The sequence below is a fragment of the Kogia breviceps genome, chromosome 10 (assembly GCF_026419965.1).
Source record: "Kogia breviceps isolate mKogBre1 chromosome 10, mKogBre1 haplotype 1, whole genome shotgun sequence".
In the NCBI taxonomy this organism is placed as follows: Eukaryota; Metazoa; Chordata; class Mammalia; order Artiodactyla; family Physeteridae; genus Kogia; species Kogia breviceps.
Genome location: NC_081319.1, coordinates 53079635 through 53101953, shown reverse-complemented (window position 1 = coordinate 53101953; position 22319 = coordinate 53079635). Strand labels below are relative to the sequence as shown.

The 22319-nt window shown below is 47.7% G+C and overlaps 1 protein-coding gene across 4 annotated transcripts in view; it reads left to right on the top strand.

Moving 5' to 3' along the window:
* Nucleotides 1–12776, top strand: part of CMTM7 (CKLF like MARVEL transmembrane domain containing 7) — a 44961-nt gene extending 32185 nt beyond the window's left edge. Inside the window, exons 2-5 of one of the 4 annotated variants that reach the window (XM_059077417.2) lie at nt 3339–3512; nt 7964–8068; nt 10577–10658; nt 12187–12776. In XM_059077417.2, the coding sequence (XP_058933400.1) occupies nt 3339–3512; nt 7964–8068; nt 10577–10658; nt 12187–12200 (375 nt within the window). In that variant the 3' untranslated portion in view covers nt 12201–12776. Of the gene's footprint in view, nt 1–3338; nt 3513–7963; nt 8069–10576; nt 10659–12173 lie in introns of all 4 variants that reach the window. The other 3 variants (XM_067005840.1, XM_059077418.2, XM_067005841.1) reach the window with 3 other exon arrangements.
* The last annotated feature ends 9543 nt before the right edge of the window (nt 12777–22319 follow it).

Below are 22319 nucleotides of genomic sequence, written 5' to 3'. Positions count from 1 at the left end.
AATAAATGACTCCTTCGGCAAAAAGGACACTGTCGGTAGTGTGCACAAGTACACACCATCCGCTGTCTAATCGAGATTGTCCAAAATTAGGCTCTGCTGGAGAAGAGCATGTGGTAGGTGGCCTGAGACCCAGGGGTCAGAATTCAGGAAGTCTTATTTCACAGTCAGATTTCCCAGAGAGGTCTGAGACAGTTTGGGGTAGAGCAATAATGTACTTCCTGCTGCACGGCGCTCATCCCCGGGGCCCAGAGGGGAAGACCTGCCCGGGCCCCTTTCGTTGGTTGGGGAAACTCCCACCCACGTGTCTGCAGACTTTGTCACAGAGGAAGACTTATAAAAATTATTCTAATCTTTGAATTGGGTGCAAAATAGCTTCTCCACCTAGAAGTCCACTGCATAATCCTGGGTTATTTGCATTTTAAGGCAGGCCTTGAATTAAAATGCCCCAGTGTGTGTGAGAGGGTCAGTGCAAGGCTGGGGAGAACCCCCCAGACTCCCCAGAGAGACGAGGCCTGGAAATGGGGGCTTACAGGGCTGCAGAGCTCTGACCATCATGCACACTCCTGAGTGAAGCAAAGCCTCCCTTTGAGGCTTTAAAACAACCTCAAGGTGTGAATCATTGTATCACTGTGGCCCGCTGGCTGGAGAGGAACTGAAAAAATGAAAACCCTCATGCTGCTCATTAGCAAAGGGAAATACGCAAATGTTGAGGGTCCCTGTGTGTCAGGGCCACACTCTTCTGCTTTGATCTGTTAAGCAGAACACTCTTCACGCCCACTTTAGGCTCACGCTGAGTGTTCTTTGCTAGCTGGTGTCCCTGTACCTGAGGACCTTGGTAGAATGCTAGCAATGAGGGGCTTTGGAAAACAGAGTTTTTAGCATTAGCCACTCTAACCAGCGTTAGATCCATTTTGTGGTCTAATTCTCATTGTAGACTCAATTTTCTACAGCGGGGTTTCTCCACAGTAGGACAGTAGTGTGAAGGCTGCACTTGAGGCCGGATAGTTCTGTATTACGGGGCCTGTCCTGTGCATTGTGGAGGGTGGGTAGCATCCCCCCTGCAACTGTGACAACCAGGAATGTCTCCAGACATTGCCAAATGTCCCATAGGACACGAAATCACACACACACACACCCCCTTGGAGAATCACCGTTCTGTAGGAAAGAGGCAGTGTGAAATATTTAACCTTTGTCCTAAATTAGTTGTGCTGTTAAAATAGACCCTGAGACTTTACATACGTTAACACCTGTGTGTTATTGGTTTATCCCCTGTGTGGGGTGAACAAGACTTTGTTCTCTGTGAGTGGCCTTCCCAGAAACACAGAATCTTCTCTCCCCTCTTCCAGTCTGCCCTTCCATGGTATTCTTATTTTGCTAATAATTGACCTGATCTGTTCATTCATTAATAGGTCATTCGTTTATTAATTCTGCACACTCATTCATTCATGTAACAATATACTTAGCAAGCTCTCACTGCAGGCCTGGGGGGAGCAAGCACCGCCTTGTAGCCAGGATTCCCACACATTTGATGGCACATCCGCCTTCCTCAGGTCGTTTGTGGTGAGGGCTCACAGTTTTTGGAAGGAATAAGATCCCTGGAATCAGACTAAGGTTCAAATCGTGCCTCCGCAGCTTACAGTGGACGTAGCCTTAAGCTAATTATGGAGGCTTGTGTGCCTCCGTTTCCCCTTATGAGCATGGGGGTGATCTTGTTGACCTGGCAGGGTTGTGGGGAGTCTCAGGGAGATCATGTACATCAAGCATCAGTAAGTGGTAACGATGAGGAAAATCGTAAATTTTCTATGGCAGGACAAACAAACAGAAAAAAAACAAACAAAAACAGCAACAACAAATGACATGCCCCCTTTGTGGTAGGCCTCACCCCATGGGCAGTGTGCATCTGCATTACACATTAACCAGACCTCCTCAGAGCAGGAGGATGAGATCAACCTTTGAGAAAATGCTGGCCCCTTTCTTCACATGCCAGCATTGTAATTCTGTGATTAATATATTTCTTTTTCTAATATATATGTCTAATATATAATATATATCTCCTATAAGGGGTTGCATTGACTAAAAAGTTTGTCTTAATCGAAAAAAAAAACACTTGAGGAACTGTGTACACAATGCTAACCTGTCAATATGATACATAATCTCTTTATCTCAAAAATATATAAAACTGTGGGACTTTCCTGGTGGCGCAATGGTTAAGAATCCGCCTGCCAATGCAGGGGACACAGGTTCGAGCCCTGGTCTGGGATGATCCCACATGCTGTGGAGCAACTAAGACCGTGAGCCACAACTAGTGAGCCTGCGCACCTAGAGCCCATGCTCCGCAACAAGAGAAGCCACTGCAGTGAGAAGCCCACACAGTGCAACGAAGAGTAGCCCCCGCTCGCCGCAACTAGAGAAAGCCCGTGGGCAGTGACAAAGACCCAACGCAGCCAAAAATAAATAAATAAATTTATTAAAAATATATATGTATAGGACTTCCCTGGTGGCGCAGTGGTTGAGAATCCGCCTGCCGATGCAGGGGACACGGGTTCGTGCCCCGGCCCAGGAAGATCCCATATGCCCCAGAGCGGCTAGGCCCGTGAGCCGTGGCCGCTGAGCCTGCGCGTCCGGAGCCTGTGCTCCGCAACAGGAGAGGCCACAACAGTGAGAGGCCCACGTACTGCAACAACAACAACAAACAACAACAACAACAACAACAAATATATATATAGAACTGCATTTCTAACTCTTGATCGATGGAGCAGTTCTCAGAGCTTCTGATAATCTGTTTCCCAGGTTATAGTCCTCAGTTTGGCTCAGATAAAACTCTCTTTTCTTTCTTCTTAGCTTGCTGGTTATTTGATTTTTCGTTGACAGTAACTTACTGTCTGCCAGCTGGTAGGTTATACATATGAACTGACATTTTGGTGGGTCGAAAACAGTCAAATATTGGCAACTTCCTTCAGTTCAACCTAACATGGAAACCTGGGGTTCTATATCACACTGACTCTGTGGAGGTCCAGCAAATAAGGGAGGTGGTCCTGCCTGGTTATTTCCAGAATTCCTGCCCTCTCCCTGAGGATGCATCCTGCCGGCACGTGAACCTCAGAGAACAGAGAGAACAGACCACTCCCTGCCATCCTTAGCATTCACAATGGCTTGTGTTTCAAAAGCTTGTACTGTGGGAAATTGCACTGTTCCAGCCAATTTGTGATGGGGTAACCTGGACTGTGGCAGTTCCTCAGTTCCCTGTGGTGGTTTGTGTTTCTGTTGTTTTGTTGTTCGTTCCCTGGGTGCCCATCTTGGGTGGGCATTTCTATGATGTCTCTGTGTTCACGTCCCAGGTCTCGCTGCTGATTGCCTTCATCTGCGTGAGGAGCTCTCTGTGGACCAGCTACAGTGCCTACAGCTACTTTGAAGTGGTCACCATTTGCAACTTGATCATGATTCTCGCCTTTTACCTGGTCCACCTCTTCCGCCTGTACCGCGTGCTCACCTGTATCAGCTGGCCCCTCTCGGTAAGGGAGTGGCCGGGCCTGCTCTCGGCCTGCACGAGTCAGGATGCTGGCTGGGCACTGAGACCTGATGGAGTCCTTCCTGTCTGCCTACCCCGCCTCCTGCACCATCCTTGGCTGCTTCAGCTCTGAATTTCCCACTGTCGGGTGGACGTCTATGCCTCATGTCCCACTGGTTTCTAAAACTCACCACTGGTTTCTAAAACTCACCTTCCAGCTACAAGAAGGCTGTGCCTCTCACCTCAGTGCTTGTTTTTCTCAAGTGACAGAAAATGGGCTGTGTGTGTGTGTGACTTGCAGGAGGAACATGGAAGGAAGAAGCTGATAGGGGTGATGGGTATTTACACTGTGTGAGTATTGATAAGATTTGTCAGCTAAAGTGGACTGGCAGAGTCTGAGGAAACATGTCAGAAGTTGCTAGGGTTTTTTCTTCCCACTATATTCTTCTAAAAAACAGCTTTATAGATATATAATTCACATATCATTACAATTACCCATTGAAGTGTACAATTCAGTGAATTTTCGTGTATTCCCAGAGTTGTGTAACCATTACCTCCATCATTTTTAGAATGTTTTCATCACCTCAAAAAGAAACCCTGTACCCTTTAGCTGTTACCTCCTACCCCTCATCACCTCCAGCCCTGAGCCACTACTAATTGGCTTCCTGCCTCTGTAACTTTTCCTGTTCTGGACATTTCATATAAATGGACTCATATATTTGGTCTTCTGTGACTAGCTTCTTTCATTTAGTAGAGTGTTTTCATGGTTTATCTATGTTGTAGCATGTATCAGTACTTCATTTCCTTTTATAGCTAATATTCCATGGAAAGGATATACCACACTTTGTTAATTCATTCATCATTGATGGACATGTGGCAATTATGAATTTCCACCTTTTGGCAATTATGAATCATGCTGCTGTGAACATTTTGTGTACAAATTTTGTGTGTGGACATATTTTCATTTTGCTTGGGAATATACCTAAGAGTGGAATTGCTGGGTCACATGGTAACTATGTTTAATTGTTTGAGGAATTGCCAGACTGTTTTCCAAAGTGGACGTACCACTTTACATTCCTAGCAGCAGTGTATAAAGGTTCTAATTTTTCCACATCCTTGTCAACACTTGTTATTTCCGACTTCGAGATTTTATTCTAGTGAGTGTGAAGTTACAGCTTGTGGTTTTGATTTGCATTTCTCTGATGACTAACGATGTTAGTCATCTTTTCATGTGCTTTTTGGCCATTTGTATATTTTCTTTAGAGAAATGTCTTTTCAGATCCTTTGCCAATTTTTTTATTAGGTTGTCTTTTTATTACTGAGTTGTAAGAGTTCTTTGTATATTCTAGTTAAATGTCCTTTATCAGATTCTCCCATATCTTTTTCTTTTCTTTTTGTCTTTACTTTCTTGATAGTATCTGTTAAAGGACAAGTTTTTTATTTTGATGAAATCGAATTTATATTTTTCTCCTGTTGTTTATGGTTTTGGTATAATATCTAAAAAGCCATTGCCAATTCAAGATCATGAAGATTCACCTCTGTGTTTTCTTTTAAGCCTTCTATACTTTTAGCTCTTACATTTAGGTGTGTGATCCATTTTGAGTTAATTTTTGTATATAGTATGAAGCAAGAGTCAGTTTCATTCTTTTGCATGTGAATATCCTGTTGTCCCAGTTATCTGTTGGGAAGGCTATTCTTTCTCCCACTGAGTGGTCTTGGCAGCTTGTTGAAAATCAGTTGGCCATAAATGCATGGATTTATTTCTGGACTCTCTGTTGCACTGATCTTACTATACTACCTTGATCACTATGGATTTGCAGTAAGTTTTGAAATTAGGAAGTGTGAGTCTTCCCGTTTGTCCTTTTTTTCAGGATTGTTTTGGATTTTTGCCATTCCATACGAACTTTAGAGTCAGCTTTTCAGTTTCTATAAAGAAGTCAGCTGGGATTCTAATACGAATTGCATTGAATCTGTAGATAAGTTTGGAGAGTATTACCATTTTAACAATATTAAGTCATGATCCATGAACATGGGAGGTTTTCCCATTTATTTAGATCTTTTAAAATTTCTTTCAACAATGTTTTATAGTATTCAGAGTATGAGTTTTATACTATTTTTGTTTAGTGTGTTCCTAAGTATCTTATCCTTTTTGATACTATTTCAAATGTAATTATTAATTTCATTTTTGGAGTGTTCATCGCAAATGGATAGAAATACAATTGATTTCTGTATATTGATCTTGTAGCCTCAATCTTGCTGAAATCATTTATTAGATCTAATAGATTGTTAGTGGATTCCTTAGGATTTTCTATCTATAAGAGCATACCATCTGTGAATAGAGAGAGTTTTATATTCCTTTCCAATCTAGATGCATTTTGCTTCATTTTCTTGGCTCATTGCAAGAAATTAGTTGAATGTTGCATTAAAGTGGCAAGAGCAGATATCATTATCTTGTTCCTGATTTTAGGAGGAAAGCACTCATCTTTTACCATTAAATATGATATTAGGTGGGGGTTTTGTAGGAGGTTTATCAAATAGAAGAAGTTACCTTCTAGTCCTGCTTTGTTGAATGTTTCCATCATGAAAGGGTGTTAGCATCTGTCAAATGCTTTTTCTCTGTCTATTGAGATAATCATGTAGGTTTTCCCCCCAGGATTCTATTAATATGGCATATTACATTGATTTTCACATGTGGAACTAACTTTGCATTCCTGGGATAAATTCTGATTGGCTGTGGTGTATAATTCAGTTTATGTGTAGCTGGATTTGGTTTGTTAGGATTTTTGCGTTTGTATTCATAAGATATATTATTGGTCTTTAGTTTTCCTGTGATGTCTTTGGTTTTGTTACCAGGGTAATATTGGCCTCATAGAATGATCTGGGAAGTGTTCCCTCCTCTTGTGTTCTTTAGAAGAGCTTGGGAAGAGTTGGAATTGATTCTTCTCTAAATTTTTGGTAGAATTCTGCAGTGAAGCCACCTGGTCCTGAGCTTTTCTTGTGGGTAGTGTTTTTATTGTTAATTCAAATTCTACTTATTATAAATTTTATTCAGATTATTCCTACTTGAGTCATTTTCAGTAGCATGTCTTTCTAGGAATATCTCCATTTCATCTAAGTTATCTAACTTATTGGCATATGATTGATCATAGTATTCTTTTAAAATCCTTTTTATCTCTGTAACACCAGTAGTGATGTCCCCACTTTTATTTATTTATTTATTTTTGGCCGCACCTCTTTGCTTGTGGGATCTCAGTTTCAAGACCAGGGATTGAACCCAGGCCCCAGCAGTGAAAGCACCGAGTCCTAACCACTGGATCACCAGAGAATTCCCATCTGTCTTTCATTTCTGATTCTGGTCATTTGAATGTTGTTTTTTTTTTTCTTGATCAGTCTAGCTCAAGGTGTCTCTATTTTGTTGACCTTTTCAACAAACCAACTATTGATTTCATTGATTTCCTCTATTTTTCTTCCGTTCTCTGTATCATTCATTTCTGCTCCAATCTTTATTTCCTTTCTTCTTGCTTTAGGTTTAGTTTGCTTTCCTTTTTCCAGCGTCTTAAGGTAAAGGTTAGGTTATTAATTTGAAACCTTTCTTCATTTTTAATATAGGCCTTGACAGCTATAAATTTCTCTCTGGAGTACACCCCACTGTCAGTGGCCCTAAGCCCCAGTTCTCCTCTGATCTGGCGTTTGTGGGGAGGGGAAAGGACGAGGCAAAGCATTACTTTGTTGTCGAATGATAGAGGCCCCGCCTCATCCAGGGCCTACAAAGACCCCATTTTATCATGGAGAGTGAATGGGGCGGACATGGATGCCCCTGTAGACCCAAGGGAAGCAAAGGCGGAGTGAGCCCTTCCTGCAGACCCCTCAGCAGTCTGGCCTGAGGGCAGACTTCCAACAGAAAAGAAGAGGGAAGACAAAATGAGGACAAAACTGGGAGGACTTTTGTTCACGGAATGGTGAGACCCTCCAGGCAGCCACCAAAACCAGCACATTGCTAGCCCAGAACTTTCTCTGAAGCAGAAGCGAAGGCACACATCTTTTTAAGGGGCTTTGCTTCTCAGAGCTGGAGCTTCATTTAAACTCTCCATCCTTGGAGTTAGAAGCAGCTCATTTGCTTGTTAGTAGCTTTGGCCGGAGGTCAAGGTACCATGGACAGATTGACCTCAGGAGTGGAGTGGTCCTTAGGGGACATCTCTCCTCACCCGAGAAGCATCCTTTCTCTTTGTCGCCTCTCTTCCTGCCTGCCTGGCGTCTTTTCTCTCTTGTGTGGCCTCATCCTGGCTAGCCTTCCTTTCTCATTGCCAGTGAGCTTCGCTGCTCCCGCCGGGGTGTTACAGGGAGAAGAGGAAGTGTCACTCCCTCCCCTCCACTCATCTCTCCTGACGCCCAGGTGCCTCTGAGAATCCGGAGTGGAGCTCCCTACCCACTGCTCTGCTTTGTTTTTGCCCCCAGGAACTCCTGCACTATTTAATCGGTACCCTGCTGCTCCTAATCGCGTCCATGTCCATCGTGGCAGCTTCCAAGAATTACAACCAGAGCCAACTGGTGGCTGGAGCGGTGAGGACATTCTCCGGGAAGCGGCAGGAGTGAATTCCTGTTCCGAATGCTCATTTTCTTCCTCTCAGGGCAGCAGAGGGGTTGTTCTCCGGGGCCTTTCTTTCTCAGAATCACTCCAGACCTTGATCCACCAGCAGTGGTCTCCAAAGAGCCTTAAACTTGGGCCCACGGTGGAGGGTGTCAGAAGGTGGATGGGCAGGGCTGTTACAAACTCAAATGGCCCCAGCAGCCCAGGCCTCTTTCTCTTACAGCCACTCCTTCCTTAAATCAGGGGGCAAGTAGGTTTTAATCCTCGTGTTCACTCTGGTCATTTGCTCATGGCTGTCTCAGCCCTGTCCAGGGAAAGGTTCTGAGGCCTTTTTCCAGCCCAGGGGAACATTATTGCGATCAGCTAGTGATAATCTGCCTTGAGTCCTAGCTTTGCCATTCCTGACTTTTCACAGTGTTCAGGCCAGGAAATAACACTCCTGTACCTTTCAAAGGTGAAAATTGACCCATCTGCTAACCTGAATAGAAGTAGCATGGAAGTGAACAAAACACGGTGCTATGGGAGCTGAATATATTTTATATCACACAGATACACATACATGTGTATACATTATTTTAAAAAGATCTATAGATTCCTGTCATCTGATTTCTGATTTAGCTAATTGTTTACAGTTTGGAAGTCTGTAGGCCAGAACTGATTGGCCTCACCTTTCAAATGAGTTTTAAGAAAAGCTCTCTGCGTGATGGTCACTCACTGCCACACGGTACCAAAATTCTCTTGACTTTGGGCCTAGAGTGGGTGAGTGCCTAGAATTCCACGGAGGGGTGGAGTCTGTATGGGGCAGAAGGTCACCGCAGAGGGGCAGCCAAACCCCTGAGCACTCGTGCCCCTTAAGCACCTTCCCCCCCTCCCCAGGCAGTTTCCAAGAAGAGGAATGGTTGCCCCCTGCCCAGCTGCAGGCAGGCTGGTGGAGGGGGGGACAGAAGAGCTTGGCGCCCACTGTGTTTCAGGACCATGCGGCGAGATTCCCACTGGGTTTCCTCATTGAGGTGGCACATTACAATGTTAGCCCTGGAATCCCAATAAACCCCATTTGTCATACACGATCTCTGTGCTTAGGACCAAGCATGGGCCGGGCGAGGGGCCAGAGACGTGAAAAGACATGGTCCCGGCTGATGAGAAGTGGTGATCTAGCTTAGGAGGCCAAACAATTAGCACACGAGGCACTGTCATCCAGAAGAGCATTGTGTAGCCCTATAATAAACTGTTCAGTTATGCAGTGTGGACAGTTGGAGACTGGGATGGTGTATAATGTGCTAATTGTGCAGAACAGACAATGAGAGGCCAGGACAGGCTCTAATAGGCTGATTATGTGGTACAGACAATTGGTACAAAAGGAGCCACGGCAGTGGACGGGGTCGGGGGTGGGGTGATGGGCAGCCACGTGTGGAAACCAACAGCCAGGCTGGATAATCCTGTGCTTGGTCTGGCTGCTCCTGGGCCGTTCCTGCTGGACCTCAGGGAGCTCCCAGCCGTGTACATGGAGGGCCCGAGACACCTGGGCAACAGGCAAGCAGAGGTGGACTCTGGGCTCAGATCTCTGGTCTGGTCCTTGCTGGTTCCACATTCCTGGGCTAAAGAGTTGACCTCCTGTCCCTGGTTTCTTGAGCTGAAAAATGAGGGGGGAGAGGTAACAGCCGTGCCCACCTGGCAGAGCTTGTGTGGGTTCCTTTAAAGGGCTTAGAACACTGCATGGTACGAAGTAGGTGCTCAGTCAGTGTTAGCTGCTGCAGCTGCCAGTGTTATTGACAAGTCAGGAGAGGCTACAGGCTTCCAAGTTCCAGGCAAAGACACCTGAGTCCCTCCCCGCTTCTTGCTCCATCATTTCATGAGCCACCGTGAGGCCCTTTCGTTATCACAAATGAGGCAGCTGCTCTGGGCTAGGTGCTCACAGCCGAGCACAGAAAGGAAAGGAGCACTGCCTGAACTTATTTCAGCCTAATGTTACTTAAATACGTGCAAACCTAAGACTAGGTATTGGGGCCTCAGCTTCTGGCTCCGACACAGCTGTAAAGCCAGACAGACAGAAAGCCTTTATGGATGAAGTGCAGATGATGCTACCACACCAAGAAAATCCATTTGAACGTTACTGTGTTAAAAACCCAAATTAAAATGTACTGTTCCTCCTTTTTCTGTCTTATTAGCCCAGGATAATTAAAGTCCGGTGCTTTGGCCTCAGCTCGGTTGTAAACATAAACCCGAGTGTGGGCAGATCGTTGCCTAGAGAAGAGGCGAGGGGTGGCGACCGGAGGCCCGACTGTGTCCCAGCTGCGGGCCTGGCCGGGGTCCGGGCATCACCTCCACACCTGAGCGAGCACAGGTGGCTGGGTCACTTGAGTCCCTGAGCTCCCTCCCAGCCACAGCTGGTATAGGAAACAGGCCCAGGGATGAACAGCAGAAAAGGCTGCCCGAGTGACTGCCCTTGGCCTGGGCGCTTCCTGCCCCTTTCTCCCGTGCAGATCTTCGGTTTCCTGGCCACCTTCCTCTGCCTGGCGAGCGTGTGGCTGTCCTACAAGATCTCGTGCGTGACCCAGTCAACAGGTGAGTTCTGGTCTGAAGACAGATGACCGAGAAGGTCCCCTCTGCTCAGGAACGGGAGGACACAGGCTCTGGAGCTCGGCAGTAGGGAACCACCCTGCTGCAGAGGACCCTCTGCTCCGTCTTGTCTCCACAGCGCCCAGGGGCACCCTAACATCTACGTCTCTGATGGCCAAGTGTTTTCTTTCAATGAGTTTCCTAATGACAAAAATAAAATGTAGTACCTTTAGAAAATCAAAATAAGAAAGAGAATTTTTTTAAAATAAAAACCATTATCATGCTACCCAGAAATAGCACCTGCTGGGTGTCTGTCCCTCCTGCATTATATAGAGAGAGATGTGCTTGTTTTGTTTGTTGGGCTGCCCCGTGTGGCTTGCAGGATCTTAGTTCCCCGACGAGAGAGCGAAACCATGCCCCCTGCAGTGGAAGCACGGAGTCTTAACTACTGAACCACCAGGGAAGTCCCAACAGAGTTCATGTATTATTTTGTAACCTTCTCTTCTGCTCCTACCTAGCCTATCAGGCACTTTCCCCACATCATTAGGTGTCCTTCTCTGGCATCCTTCATGGCTCCACAGTGTTGCACGGGCTCCATTGCATGTCGGTGCCGTAGTTGACTTGTCTCCTATTTGGGGGCATTATGTTTTATTGTTTTCTGTTTTTTTAAAATTCTTTCCTACTAAACAGTGCTGTAATGAATATCCTTGTAAATATATCCCTATACACACACTTAATATTTTTTCTTTAGAATAAATTTCTAGAAATATAATTGCTGAAAGTCAAACCAGCTATTTCGGTTAATTTACTTCTTTCTTTGATCCAGCACTTCCTTTCTTTCTTCTTTTTCTTTGTTTTTTAAAAATATCGAAGCACCTTACCTTGCCCAGCAGAGAGGTTGCCACAGCAGTGCTTCAATCCTAATGGTTCCACTGGCAAAAAGCTAACAGAAGGCTAGGTGAAAGGAGCCAGTCACCAAGGACCACGTATTGTAGGATTCCATTTAGGAAAAATGTCCAAAATAGACAAGTTCACAGAGACAGAGAGTAGGGTAGTGGTTGCTTAGGGCTGGCGGGAGGGGATACAGGGGTGACTGCGCATGCCTGTGGTGCTTCTTTTGGAAGTGATGAGAATGTTCTAAAATTGGGGTAGCTGCACAATTCTGTGAATATAGTGCAAACGGCGGAATTCAACACTAAATGGGGGAACGGTATGGTCTATGAATTATACGTCTGTGAAGCTGTTTACGAAAAAATGAAAAAAATGAGAAAAAGTTAATAGGTAATGTCTAAGAGTAATCTATAAATGTACGTATACATATATGAGGTAAAATTACGGAGGAAGAGCCAAAAGAAACAGCTGAAGAAGTTACAGTACCTCTGAGGAAGAGGCCTCGGGTGGGGAGGAGCAGGGAGAGGAATCATTATTCGGTGGTGCGGACGGGGTCGGGGAGGGGCGAGGGAGGCAGCGCATACGCAGCCGGGGGTCAGGCCTGCTGGCCGAGCTCGGCCAACCCTGCAGCTTCCTTCCCCAGATGCCGCCGTCTGATGCCCTAATACCCCGCCAGCCCTGTAGGAGGCGCTGCAGGACGTGTGACCCATGCAGATGGAGGGCCTTGAGCCGGCGGCCGCAGGAGAGACCGGGGTCTGGGTCCCCGGGCCGGTGGGTGCGGGACGGGCCCTTCCTCCGGCTCCCGAGCGGGTCCAGCCTCTGTCGCCAGCCTTCTTCACTTCCTTAGAGAATATCCCTCCGCGTCCGGGAAAGAAAAGCAGGCTCCAGGGAAATCTGATCTCTCCCTCCTGCTTTAGCACCGCCTCAGGGACTGATGCCCCCCTCCCCTGCCGTTAAGGTGAAGGGGTGGTTTTTGAATACTCCTGCGAACCCTTCCCCTCTCCCTAGCCCTCGGGGAGGGGCGCTGCCTTAAATCCTCTTGTGAAAACACAGCCACCTCCGAATTTATCTCGCTTGGAAATCTGGTCTTGAAGGTACCCTCTTTCTTAAAGTGAGGCTTATGGCAGCACCATGCGGTCAGCCTGTCCCCAAATAGGAGATTTTGGCTCCTTTCCTTTTGTTACCATTGTGTACGTGTTTGTGTGTTTTTAAATAAAATGTTGACTTCGCCAATTGCAGAAGGATTTCTTATTAAGTTAGAAGAAGGTTGTGAAGTGAGCGCTACCTGGGGGCCCACTGGGTTTGTGTGCCCCGCTGGAGGTAAGAGGATGCAGATGGTCCTGGCCTCTCAAGATTTGAGTATTTTCTTGCTTTTTTTATAAATTATTTAATTTTGATTGCTTTGGGTCTTTGTTGCTGGGCGCGGGCTACCTCTAGTTGCGGAGAGCAGGGGCTACTCTAACATGCGGTGCGCAGGCCTCTCATTGCGGTGGCTTCTCTTGTTGCGGAGGGACGGGCTCTAGGCGTGCGGGCTTCAGTAGTTGTGGCGCACGGGCTTAGTTGCTCCGCGGCATGTGGGATCTTCCCGAACCAGGGCTCGAACCCGTGTCCCCTGCATTGGCACGCGGATTCTTAACCACTGCGCCACCAGGGAAGTCCTTGTGTATTTTCAAAGTAAATTGATGTAAAGTGTGGAAGCCAGTACTGTTTACACAAGACTCAAAAGCAACACAGGCAGCCTTTAAAAAGAGGGCAATTCTGACACATGCTACACCATGGATGGACCTTGAAGATACTATGTTAAGTGAAATAAGCCAGACACAAAAGGACAAATACTGTATGATTTTAGTTACATGAGGTGCATAGCATAGGCAAGATTCAGAGAGACAGGAAGTAAAATGGTGGTTGGTTGCCAGGGTCTGGAGGGAGGGGCCCTGGTGTGAGTGTTTAATGCATACAGTTTCCATTTGGAAAGATGAAAACCTTCTGGTTGGGACTTCCATGGTGGTCCAGTGGTTAGAACTCCGTGCTTCCACTGCAGGGGATACAGGTTTGATCCCTGGTTGGGGAACTAAGATCCCACATGTCGAGAAGCCAAAAAAAAAAAAAGAAAAGAAAACATTCTGGAGATGGACGGTGGTGATGGCTGCACAATAATCTAAATTAATTAATGCCACTGCGCTGTATAACTAAAATTTGTTAAAGCAGTTAACTTTTATGTATATTTTACCACGATTCTTTTTTTAAAGCAATGCAGGACCTTCTGTCTTAAGGCACCTAAGTAGCTGCAAAGCTACTTGGGAAATGGAGGAAGGCAGATGTCCAATTACGCATACCCCACAGCAGGCACCACAGCCCAGCAGAGGCCAGCACTGTGTTCTAACAGCTAAGTGTCGCAGGTCTAAAGGATACAGGCTGCAGGACGTGTGTGTCTTCTCTACACCAGGTGCTCTCTGGGGCTGCTCACCCAGGGGGAGTGCCCACGTGTAAGCCAAACTCTGTCCCAACACGGGGAGGTGACCCACTGAGCAGACCCAACCGGGCAGGACCAAGCCAAGGTGTGAGAGGAGGGAAGACTGGACCCATGGGGGGAGGATGGGAGTCAGGTACCTGCCCCAAGGACCAAGAGCCAGCCTTGGCTCCTTGTGGCCACCGCAGGCCCGGGATAGGGTGTTGGCACCTGGGGCACTAGGGGCACTGGGAGATGAGACCAGAGTGGGTCTGCCCACATCATCTCCCACGAGTGGGCAGCTCCTGGCCAGCAGAGACCTGGGGAGGAGGGCTGGACAGTGGTTTGGTGCCCTTTGTCCAGCAGGCCTCTGCACAGGTGTTTTCTCACCACCCACAAGAAAGACTGCTGCTCAGAGAGGCTCTGGAAAACAGCTTAGCTGTGCTTCTCTCTGCAGGAGGTGGCGTGCAGCCATAGCACTGCCTCTTTCTCTGAGGGCCCCACTAGGAAGCACATCTATCCTGAAGGTCGGGCCATGGAGTAGGGAGACCCAAGGAGACAGCTGAGGGGAAGTGAGGTTAGGGCTAGAGCTGGGATTTGAGTCCAGGTCCTCTGGGGTGGCAGGCAGGGTGGGGCCAGAGCCAGCCTGTGCCAGCTGGTTTCCTCCACAGGCGGGTGGCCCTGGTGTCTGCATAAGGCCCAGAGAAGGAAACAAGTGTGTTCATTTTTAAATAAATTTATATATTTATTTTTGTCTGTGTTGGGTCTTCGTTTCTGTGTGAGCGCTTTCTCTAGTTGCGGCGAGCGGGGGCCACTCTTCATCGCGGTGTGCGGGCCTCTCACTATCGCGGCCTCTCGTTGCGGAGCACAGGCTCCAGTCGCGCAGGCTCAGTAGTTGTGGCTCACGGTCCCAGTTGCTCCGCGGCATGTGAGATCTTCCCAGACCAGGGCTCGAACCTGTGTCCCCTGCATTAGCAGGCAGATTCTCAACCACTGCGCCACCAGGGAAGCCCCACAAGTGTGTTCTTGACAGAGGCCCTGGCCTGACACAGCCCTTGTGCTGCAGCAGGCGTGGTGGCTTCTCTTCCAGACATGGTGACCTGCTCAGCCCTCAGCCTGGGCCTCCAGCCGGGATGCTCAGGTGACCCAGAGCTGTCCCACTCCCTGTGCCACCACCTCCCAGGCCTCTTCCTTAGCAAGGATAGCTAACTTCTGTTGCCATGGAAACACCACAGACCTTTGGGCCCCTTCTCAGCCCCATCTTTTCCCCACTGTAGTGGTTTCTGAACTGCAGCCTGTGAACTCTCACAGGTGCCCCAAGGAGCTCACAGATGTCGATTTAATGTGCAAAATATATGTTAACATCTTAAAACGCACACTCTTCTGCTATCAGTGGCAAACACTGAACGGTGGGAACCCCTGGGCCGGCCGTGCACCAGCACAGGCTCCCTGGCCTCATGCAGCCCTTGAGGAAGGCTGGCCTTGCTCCTGGGCTGGTCCAGGGAGACGCCAGGAGTGGGAGGTGAGTAGCTGAGAACCTTCCACGACGTCCTGGGCGAGCCAGGCTTCCTCCAACTTCTGCCACCAGGACCAAGCAGCGGAATGAATGGAAGATGAGGCTACAGCCCCAATTAGCTCCTTCCTCTAAATCGTATGCTTTTCAAATTAATCCCATTACTCTTCCAGACTCACTTCATAATAAGTCAATGTTATAAATGTAAATGAGTAATTTATATGAATACTACATTTCCTGTTTTATATAATGGAATTTCATGGGGGATTTAGATTGAGAAAGGAGATTTCTCTGCTTTAAAAAAGAAAAAAATGTCAGGCACCCCCTGCACTGAAAGGAGCTGCCAGGCTGCCCACGGGGCACCAGACAAATGGACACAGCGACCCGCCCAGGTTGGAGGGGGCAGGACACCGGGAGAAACTTCCTCAGGGGACCACGGTGAGAATACCTCGTGCCTCTGGACCTTGTAAGGAAACTGAGGCCACTGGTGGCTTGTTGAAGATTTACTGTACTTTCTGTATACATAAGTAATTACGCCAAAAAAAAAACCATGATTAATATATAAAGTTGTGCAAAAGAGGAAATGCTATGGTATGAAGCGTTGCACAGGGCTCAGTTCTGAAGAGTGATAGCAGCCAGGAAAATGGGCACTCTATTGATCTGACCAAAACTGTAAAAAAAAAAAGGAAAAAGAAACCCTCATTCCTCAAGTGACTGAGAGAAGTGGAAATCTGGATTTTTAGGCCAAACAAAACTTGCGTGGGGCTGGCTGCGGCCTGCGGCCCCCAGGTTTGCTACCCCACCCCGAGGCGCTGGTGCTGGAGCGGGTGGGCGCGGGGTGGGGGGCGGGGGGAGACGCAGGAAGTCAGCTGCTTCCTCCCGACCGCTGGGCGGGGGCGGGGGCGGGGGCCCTCCCCGGGGAGCGGGAGCCGGGTCCCCAGCCCGAGGCGCGCGGCTCCCCGGGGGCTCGGCCTGCCTTTCTACGGGAAACTCACTGGGCCCCGCAGGTGGCCGCCCGCGCCCGCAGCGCCGCCTTTTGGTGGCCGCGGGGAGCCCAGTTCGTTCGACTCCAGGGTTCGGGAACAGAAGCACAACTTGCACGTTTTATTTGGACTTCAGGCGCTCAGATGAATCATAATCCTCTGGTTCGTGACCGCAGCCTCCATTTAACTGTAATGGAGTTAAATGCTTCCCATCCCCCCGCCCCGTCCTCTTCTCTTCCGAATCTACCATTCACCACACCTTTGCTTTTCTTATTACATAATTCTAGCGTCGCTCGATGTATTGCCTAAAAAGTGCAGCTAAGTATGGCAGTTATTTATTAAACCCCACGCTGTATGTCATCCTTTCGCTGTGTTGCTGTAACAGACACCGCCTTTTAGGAAGCACTGGACATCCTCTTGGCCCCCCCCATCTCATAATCCAGCCGGCACCGCGTGCCTGCCCTGCAAGGCCTGTGACCAGTTTCACTCCAGCGCAACCACGGAGCTGGGCTGCACGCTTCACTGACAGCTCTTGACTGTCACACCAGAGCTTTCCCGTGGTCGCCGCCAGGGGTGTCCAGCCCGCAGGTGCAGGAGTTCCTGCCCCGTGGGGTGATGCTGGCCAATGGGACATAGGAGTCAGTGGATACATTTGTCCTCCTTCTCTCCCGGGATAGACTGTGCTGAGGCAGGTTTTATACAGTGTCTCCAAGGACAGTCCCGTGGGACCATGCAAATGATGACACAGGGTGGTCCACTCGGCGGCAGCACATCCTCCTACTGGTTGGTTCTCTCTCCTTCCCGGCTTCACTGCCCACGTAGATGGTTCATCTGGATCTGTGGGTACAAGCCGACAATATGCAGCGGCTGCACCAACAGCCTTACTCAGGGGGCAGCCTCAGAAGGCAGTAGTGGAGATTGGCGGCCCCAGTGGCCAGAGCTCTGAGCATCTGACTCATCCAAGGAAAGAAAATACACAACCTCAAGGGAGCAGTGAACGGCCAGGGACCCCAAGAAGTGGGTGGACAGAAAGCCACTAAGATTCTCAGATGATCAAGTCGTTTGAACAAGAGGTGAATCACCTACCAAATAAAAATCCTGGGTAATGAGGCCACTGAATGCCAGGAAGAAGGCAGCCCAGGAAAACTCCTGCACAGATGCATCTATTTTACGACTAAAAGCCAAGTCAGGTGACTGACAGCCTTAAAGGGGTGGGCGGAGCAGACCAGCAGAGGCAGAAACCTGGAGCGAGTCCACCGTTCCTGTGCAGCAAAGAACTACTCGGTGTGAGCTGATACCACTCAGGCCGGATAAACTACAGCCACGAGACAAGCAGGGACAAGACTCAGGTACAGGATCGGGTGACGGGATTCATCCCCACCCAAGCGGAAGCCCTACATATTCCTAAACTCTATTATAGATACTGCCTGTAGTTTTGTGGGGTTTTGTTTGGTTGGTTTGGGTCTGGACTGTGCTTGCTGCTCTTTTGTAAGAACCTGCTCACGGGATCCGTTCATTGCATCCACTGTTGGTGGCTCATGTAAGGGGTCAGAGGCAGAGCCGAGGACAGGGTTTCCCCATAAAGCTCGCCGAGCATTTGAAACAGTGCCTCTTCCTGGGAGAAGAAAAGGTACAAGGTCTTTTCACCCAGGGTTTCGGATGGCCAGGGGTGTTACGCATAGCTTCCAAGCTTCCTTGGAGGTTGCACCCCGCTGTCTGGCCGATGGAAGCTGGGAGCTTTACTGTGGACTCTGGGCGCTTAAATAAGAAGGTGGCCACTTTCATTTCCACAGTGCCCGACGTCTCCAAAGTGGATGGAGGTGCTGCTGCCATCATACCTGGCCCTTAGTTTGCAGCCTGGGGTACTGCTAACACTTCATTTTTTAAATGGGGGCGTGTGGGGGTGAGGGACGGATGGAATCAGTTTGCCTTCACCTAGCACAGCACACAGCACACTTATTGCCCTGAATTCTCCAGTGAGAGAGCATCAGTGGTTTGGACACACCTGGTATCATGTGAACTGTTGGTGGGTATGCAGGCATTGTAATGGCTCCACAGAGAAAACTGCTTTGCTGCATCACCCAAGTAGAGCTGATGAAAGACAGATGGGCCCCTCAATGAGGACAAAATCCAAGTGACCTGCCTTCCAACTAACCATCTTGGGAGCTGCGTCACAGCCAAAGAGACATTTCGCAATCAATTAAGGACAAACTTTGTCGTAGCCACCGCTTACCAAAAAAGGGGCCCCACCCCCAAACTGGCCACTTTGCATATTGGCTGTTGGAGACAGTATTACATCCCAAACCTGGAAATATTCCCACAGCCTCCACCCCAAGTCATCAGACGTGTGGCCACCTTTGAATGAGGGCCCCAAATAACCAATAATATTGGAAGCCGTTTGGGCAGCAATGAAAGACGCCTTACCCTAGTACCTCTGTCTCCTTCAGACCTAGAGGAAGTACAGGTGTCTGTGACCAACTGCACATCTGAAGGGGGCTTTTGGCAATGACCACTCCTCCAGTTCTCCTGGGCCTCTGAGCTTTTGAACTTGAGAACTTTCTCCTACTGCCGAGAAGCGACTGTGAGAATGACTGAGCTCTAATCAAAACAGCCTCCAACTTGACATCCTGCAAGTCTGAACTAAATTCCATAGGTGGGAAAGTTCTATAATGAAAATATCATGGATCTTCCAATTAAGGCCAGCCCCTATGCCTTTAACTAACTTCACAAACAGGTGTCTTCCCTACTGGGCTGCTGGTTTCATGAAGGCCAGCTGACAGGAATCAGTGTTGAAGGAGCCCCACCCACCTCCTAGCTGAGCAGGTCCTCTCTGATGCTAGAGCCTTTCAGTGAGAGCAAACGGCCAAGGCCCACAGCAATGGATGCCCCCTTGTGATGAGCTGAACTTAAGGTGGCACTTCTAGCCAGAGTGCACCCCCCCCCGGGATTTAATGAACAATATCTGTATATAAGCTCATGGGCTGTCACTAATGGCCTAGATGTAATGGTCAGGTCTTTGGGCCACCCAGGACTGGACTTGTAAAGGCATACCATATATTGGGTGCATCCCCCTTGGAAACATAACTAATTACAGACTCAATATTTACATTATATGTATGTTTAGATGAAGCAACCACATCTAGAGAAAAGTGTTGAGATAAACGTACGTGGAAAAAGCCAACATGTGTGGCCATCACCTCTACCACAGACCAGTGGACTGTGCTCAAGTCCACCATGGGTAAGCAACCACCATAAAGCTTGAGATGCCCAGTGAGAAATCATGCAAGCAACTCTTCACTGCAAAGACTCGTATTATTTGCCAACTATATCAGAGTCCTCAGTGATGACTTCCACAGGGCCAGCTGGTCTGTCTTCACCTATTTACAACTTGCACAAGGTGATTACCGCCTCTGTCTACCTGAGCTCCTAGGTGCTCAAGGACTTTTGCACCTACTTTGACCTCAGATGAATGGGTGGATGTTTCATTTCATTCAAATCTATGTAGACAAACTTGGACACTTTGTCCCAGGTATTCTATGGCCACCCTCCTCTGCCCACTGTCTACTTACATTGGAAAATGGCAACTCCTGAGTCCAGGAAGGAGGATGAAGTGGCTTATCCCTGATGGGGGATGACAGATCTCAACTGATCAGGTGTGAACATGTCTGACCCCAGAAATACACGGAGGTCAAGGGGACATGAGTAACTTTTTTTTTTTTTCCTTTTACAAGTATGGACCAACAGTTTCAAATGTCCTTCCCCTAATCTTCTAGTTCTCATGATGTTGAATATGTCACCCTCATCTAACCCAGCTGCAGGGCCCCAGGGCCAGGGGTGGATTAAGACAAATTTGGATGGTCCTGGAGGTTCATTTCCTCCCTCATTTTGGTAGCTTATTGGAGAGGTGACTCTAAAGGTCTGAGTTAGCACAATGGAAAAACATACTGATTCCAGCCCTTGAGTTTTGTTTTGTTTTTTTTTTAATTTTTATTGGAGTATAGTTGTTTTACAATGTTGTGTTTCTGCTATGCAGCAAAGTGAATCAGTTATACATTTACATATATCCACTCTTTTTTAGATTTCCTTCCCATTTAGGTCACCACAGAGCACTGAGTTCCCTGTGCTATACAATAGGTTCTCATTAGTTATCTATTTTATACATAATAGTGTATATATGTCAACCCCAGTCTCCCAGTTCATCCCACCTCCCCTTCCCCACTTGGTAACCATAAGTTTGTTTTCTATATCTGGGACTCTTTCTGCTTTGCAAATAAGTTCATATGTACCATTTTTCTAGATTCCACATATAAGTGATATTATACAATGTTTGTCTTTCTCTTTCTGACTTACTTTACTTTGTATGACAATCTCTAGGTCCATCCATGTCACTGCAAATGGCATTATTTTATTCTTTTTTATGGCTGAGTAATATTCCATTGTATATACCACATCTTCTTTATCCATTCCTCTGTCAAAGGACATTTAGGTTGCTTCCATGTCCTGGCTATTGTAAACTGTGCTGCAGTGAACATAGGGGTGCATGTATCCTTTTGAGTCATGGTTTTCTTTGGATATATGGCCAGGAGTGGGATTGTCCAGCCCCTGAGCTCTTGAGGGTCTCCTTTTCCAATAAGGCTGCTCTTCCAGAGAGCTTCCATTCTTTGAGAGTTGAATGATTACTTGAGTGCCCCCTGTACCTTCTGTACATACACATGGGAGCACTGTGGGGTGGGGTCCCTCTCTGCCTGTAGTCTGTTTATGCTCTGAACAAACTATAGGCTAGTGAAAGCTTAGGGAACTGCACACACTCAACTTCTAACCTGCTTGATTCCCCCCAGTATGCCTTACTTATAATCTGTACCAAGAGGCACAGTGTCATATTAAACTGGATATCTTTCCATATCAATAGACAATTTCTGTATTCCATTCAGTGAACGTATTCCCCTATAGATTCAATCACATTTGAGGGAAAATAGTCTTTAATGAGAGGATGCCCATCAGGGTGGCAGCTACCACCCTTTGTTGTGAGGGCATGTGCTCAAGGAAGTAGAGACAAGGGTGGGATGTTAAAACAGGATAAAACAGGGACCTGAAAAGCACTTTCCCTTTGGGGCTTGTCCCTCTTGCTTCTCCCACTGCTATGAGAACATGTTTGGGCCACAGCCTGCTGGCAGGATGTGAGAGGCATGTGCCTCTCACATGGAGAGAGGACCGGTTTCCCCTGTTGACAGGGAGATGACCCAGAAGCATGAGCTTCCAGCCAACAGCCAGCCTATGCCCAGACTTCAAGTCAGCCCTGCCAAGGACAGAAAAGCCACGCAACCTAAACTATGACCCACAGACTCATGAGCTAAATACATAGTGTTAAGTCACTGAATTGGGGAGTTACTTAGTATGCATCATTATTTGTGGAGATAGTTACAGAAGGCACCAAGGAGGGGTGGTTAGAACTTCAGGGTCTCCAACTATACCTCCTGCTTCATAGAGGCTGGTTTTATTAAGAGCTGGCTTCTGGGAATTCCCTGGTGGTCCGGTGATTAGGGCTCCAGGCTTCCACTGCAGGGGGCATGGGTTTGATCCCTAATCAGGGAACTAATATCCCACATGCCTTGCTGCAGTGTGGCCAAAAAAAAAAAAAAAAGATCTGGCTTCTTCTCTGTTGCCCATGTAGATTTTAGGTTAAACCCTAACTTGAGAGGATTTCAAAGGCAGAAGCAATGGGTTGACATTGGTTTGTCCAGAGCCAGGATTAGGTTCCTACTGGCTTCTGGTGGAACAACCTTTTTGTAGATGTTAAATATTCTTACTGTGAGGGAAGGGGGGTAGGGTAA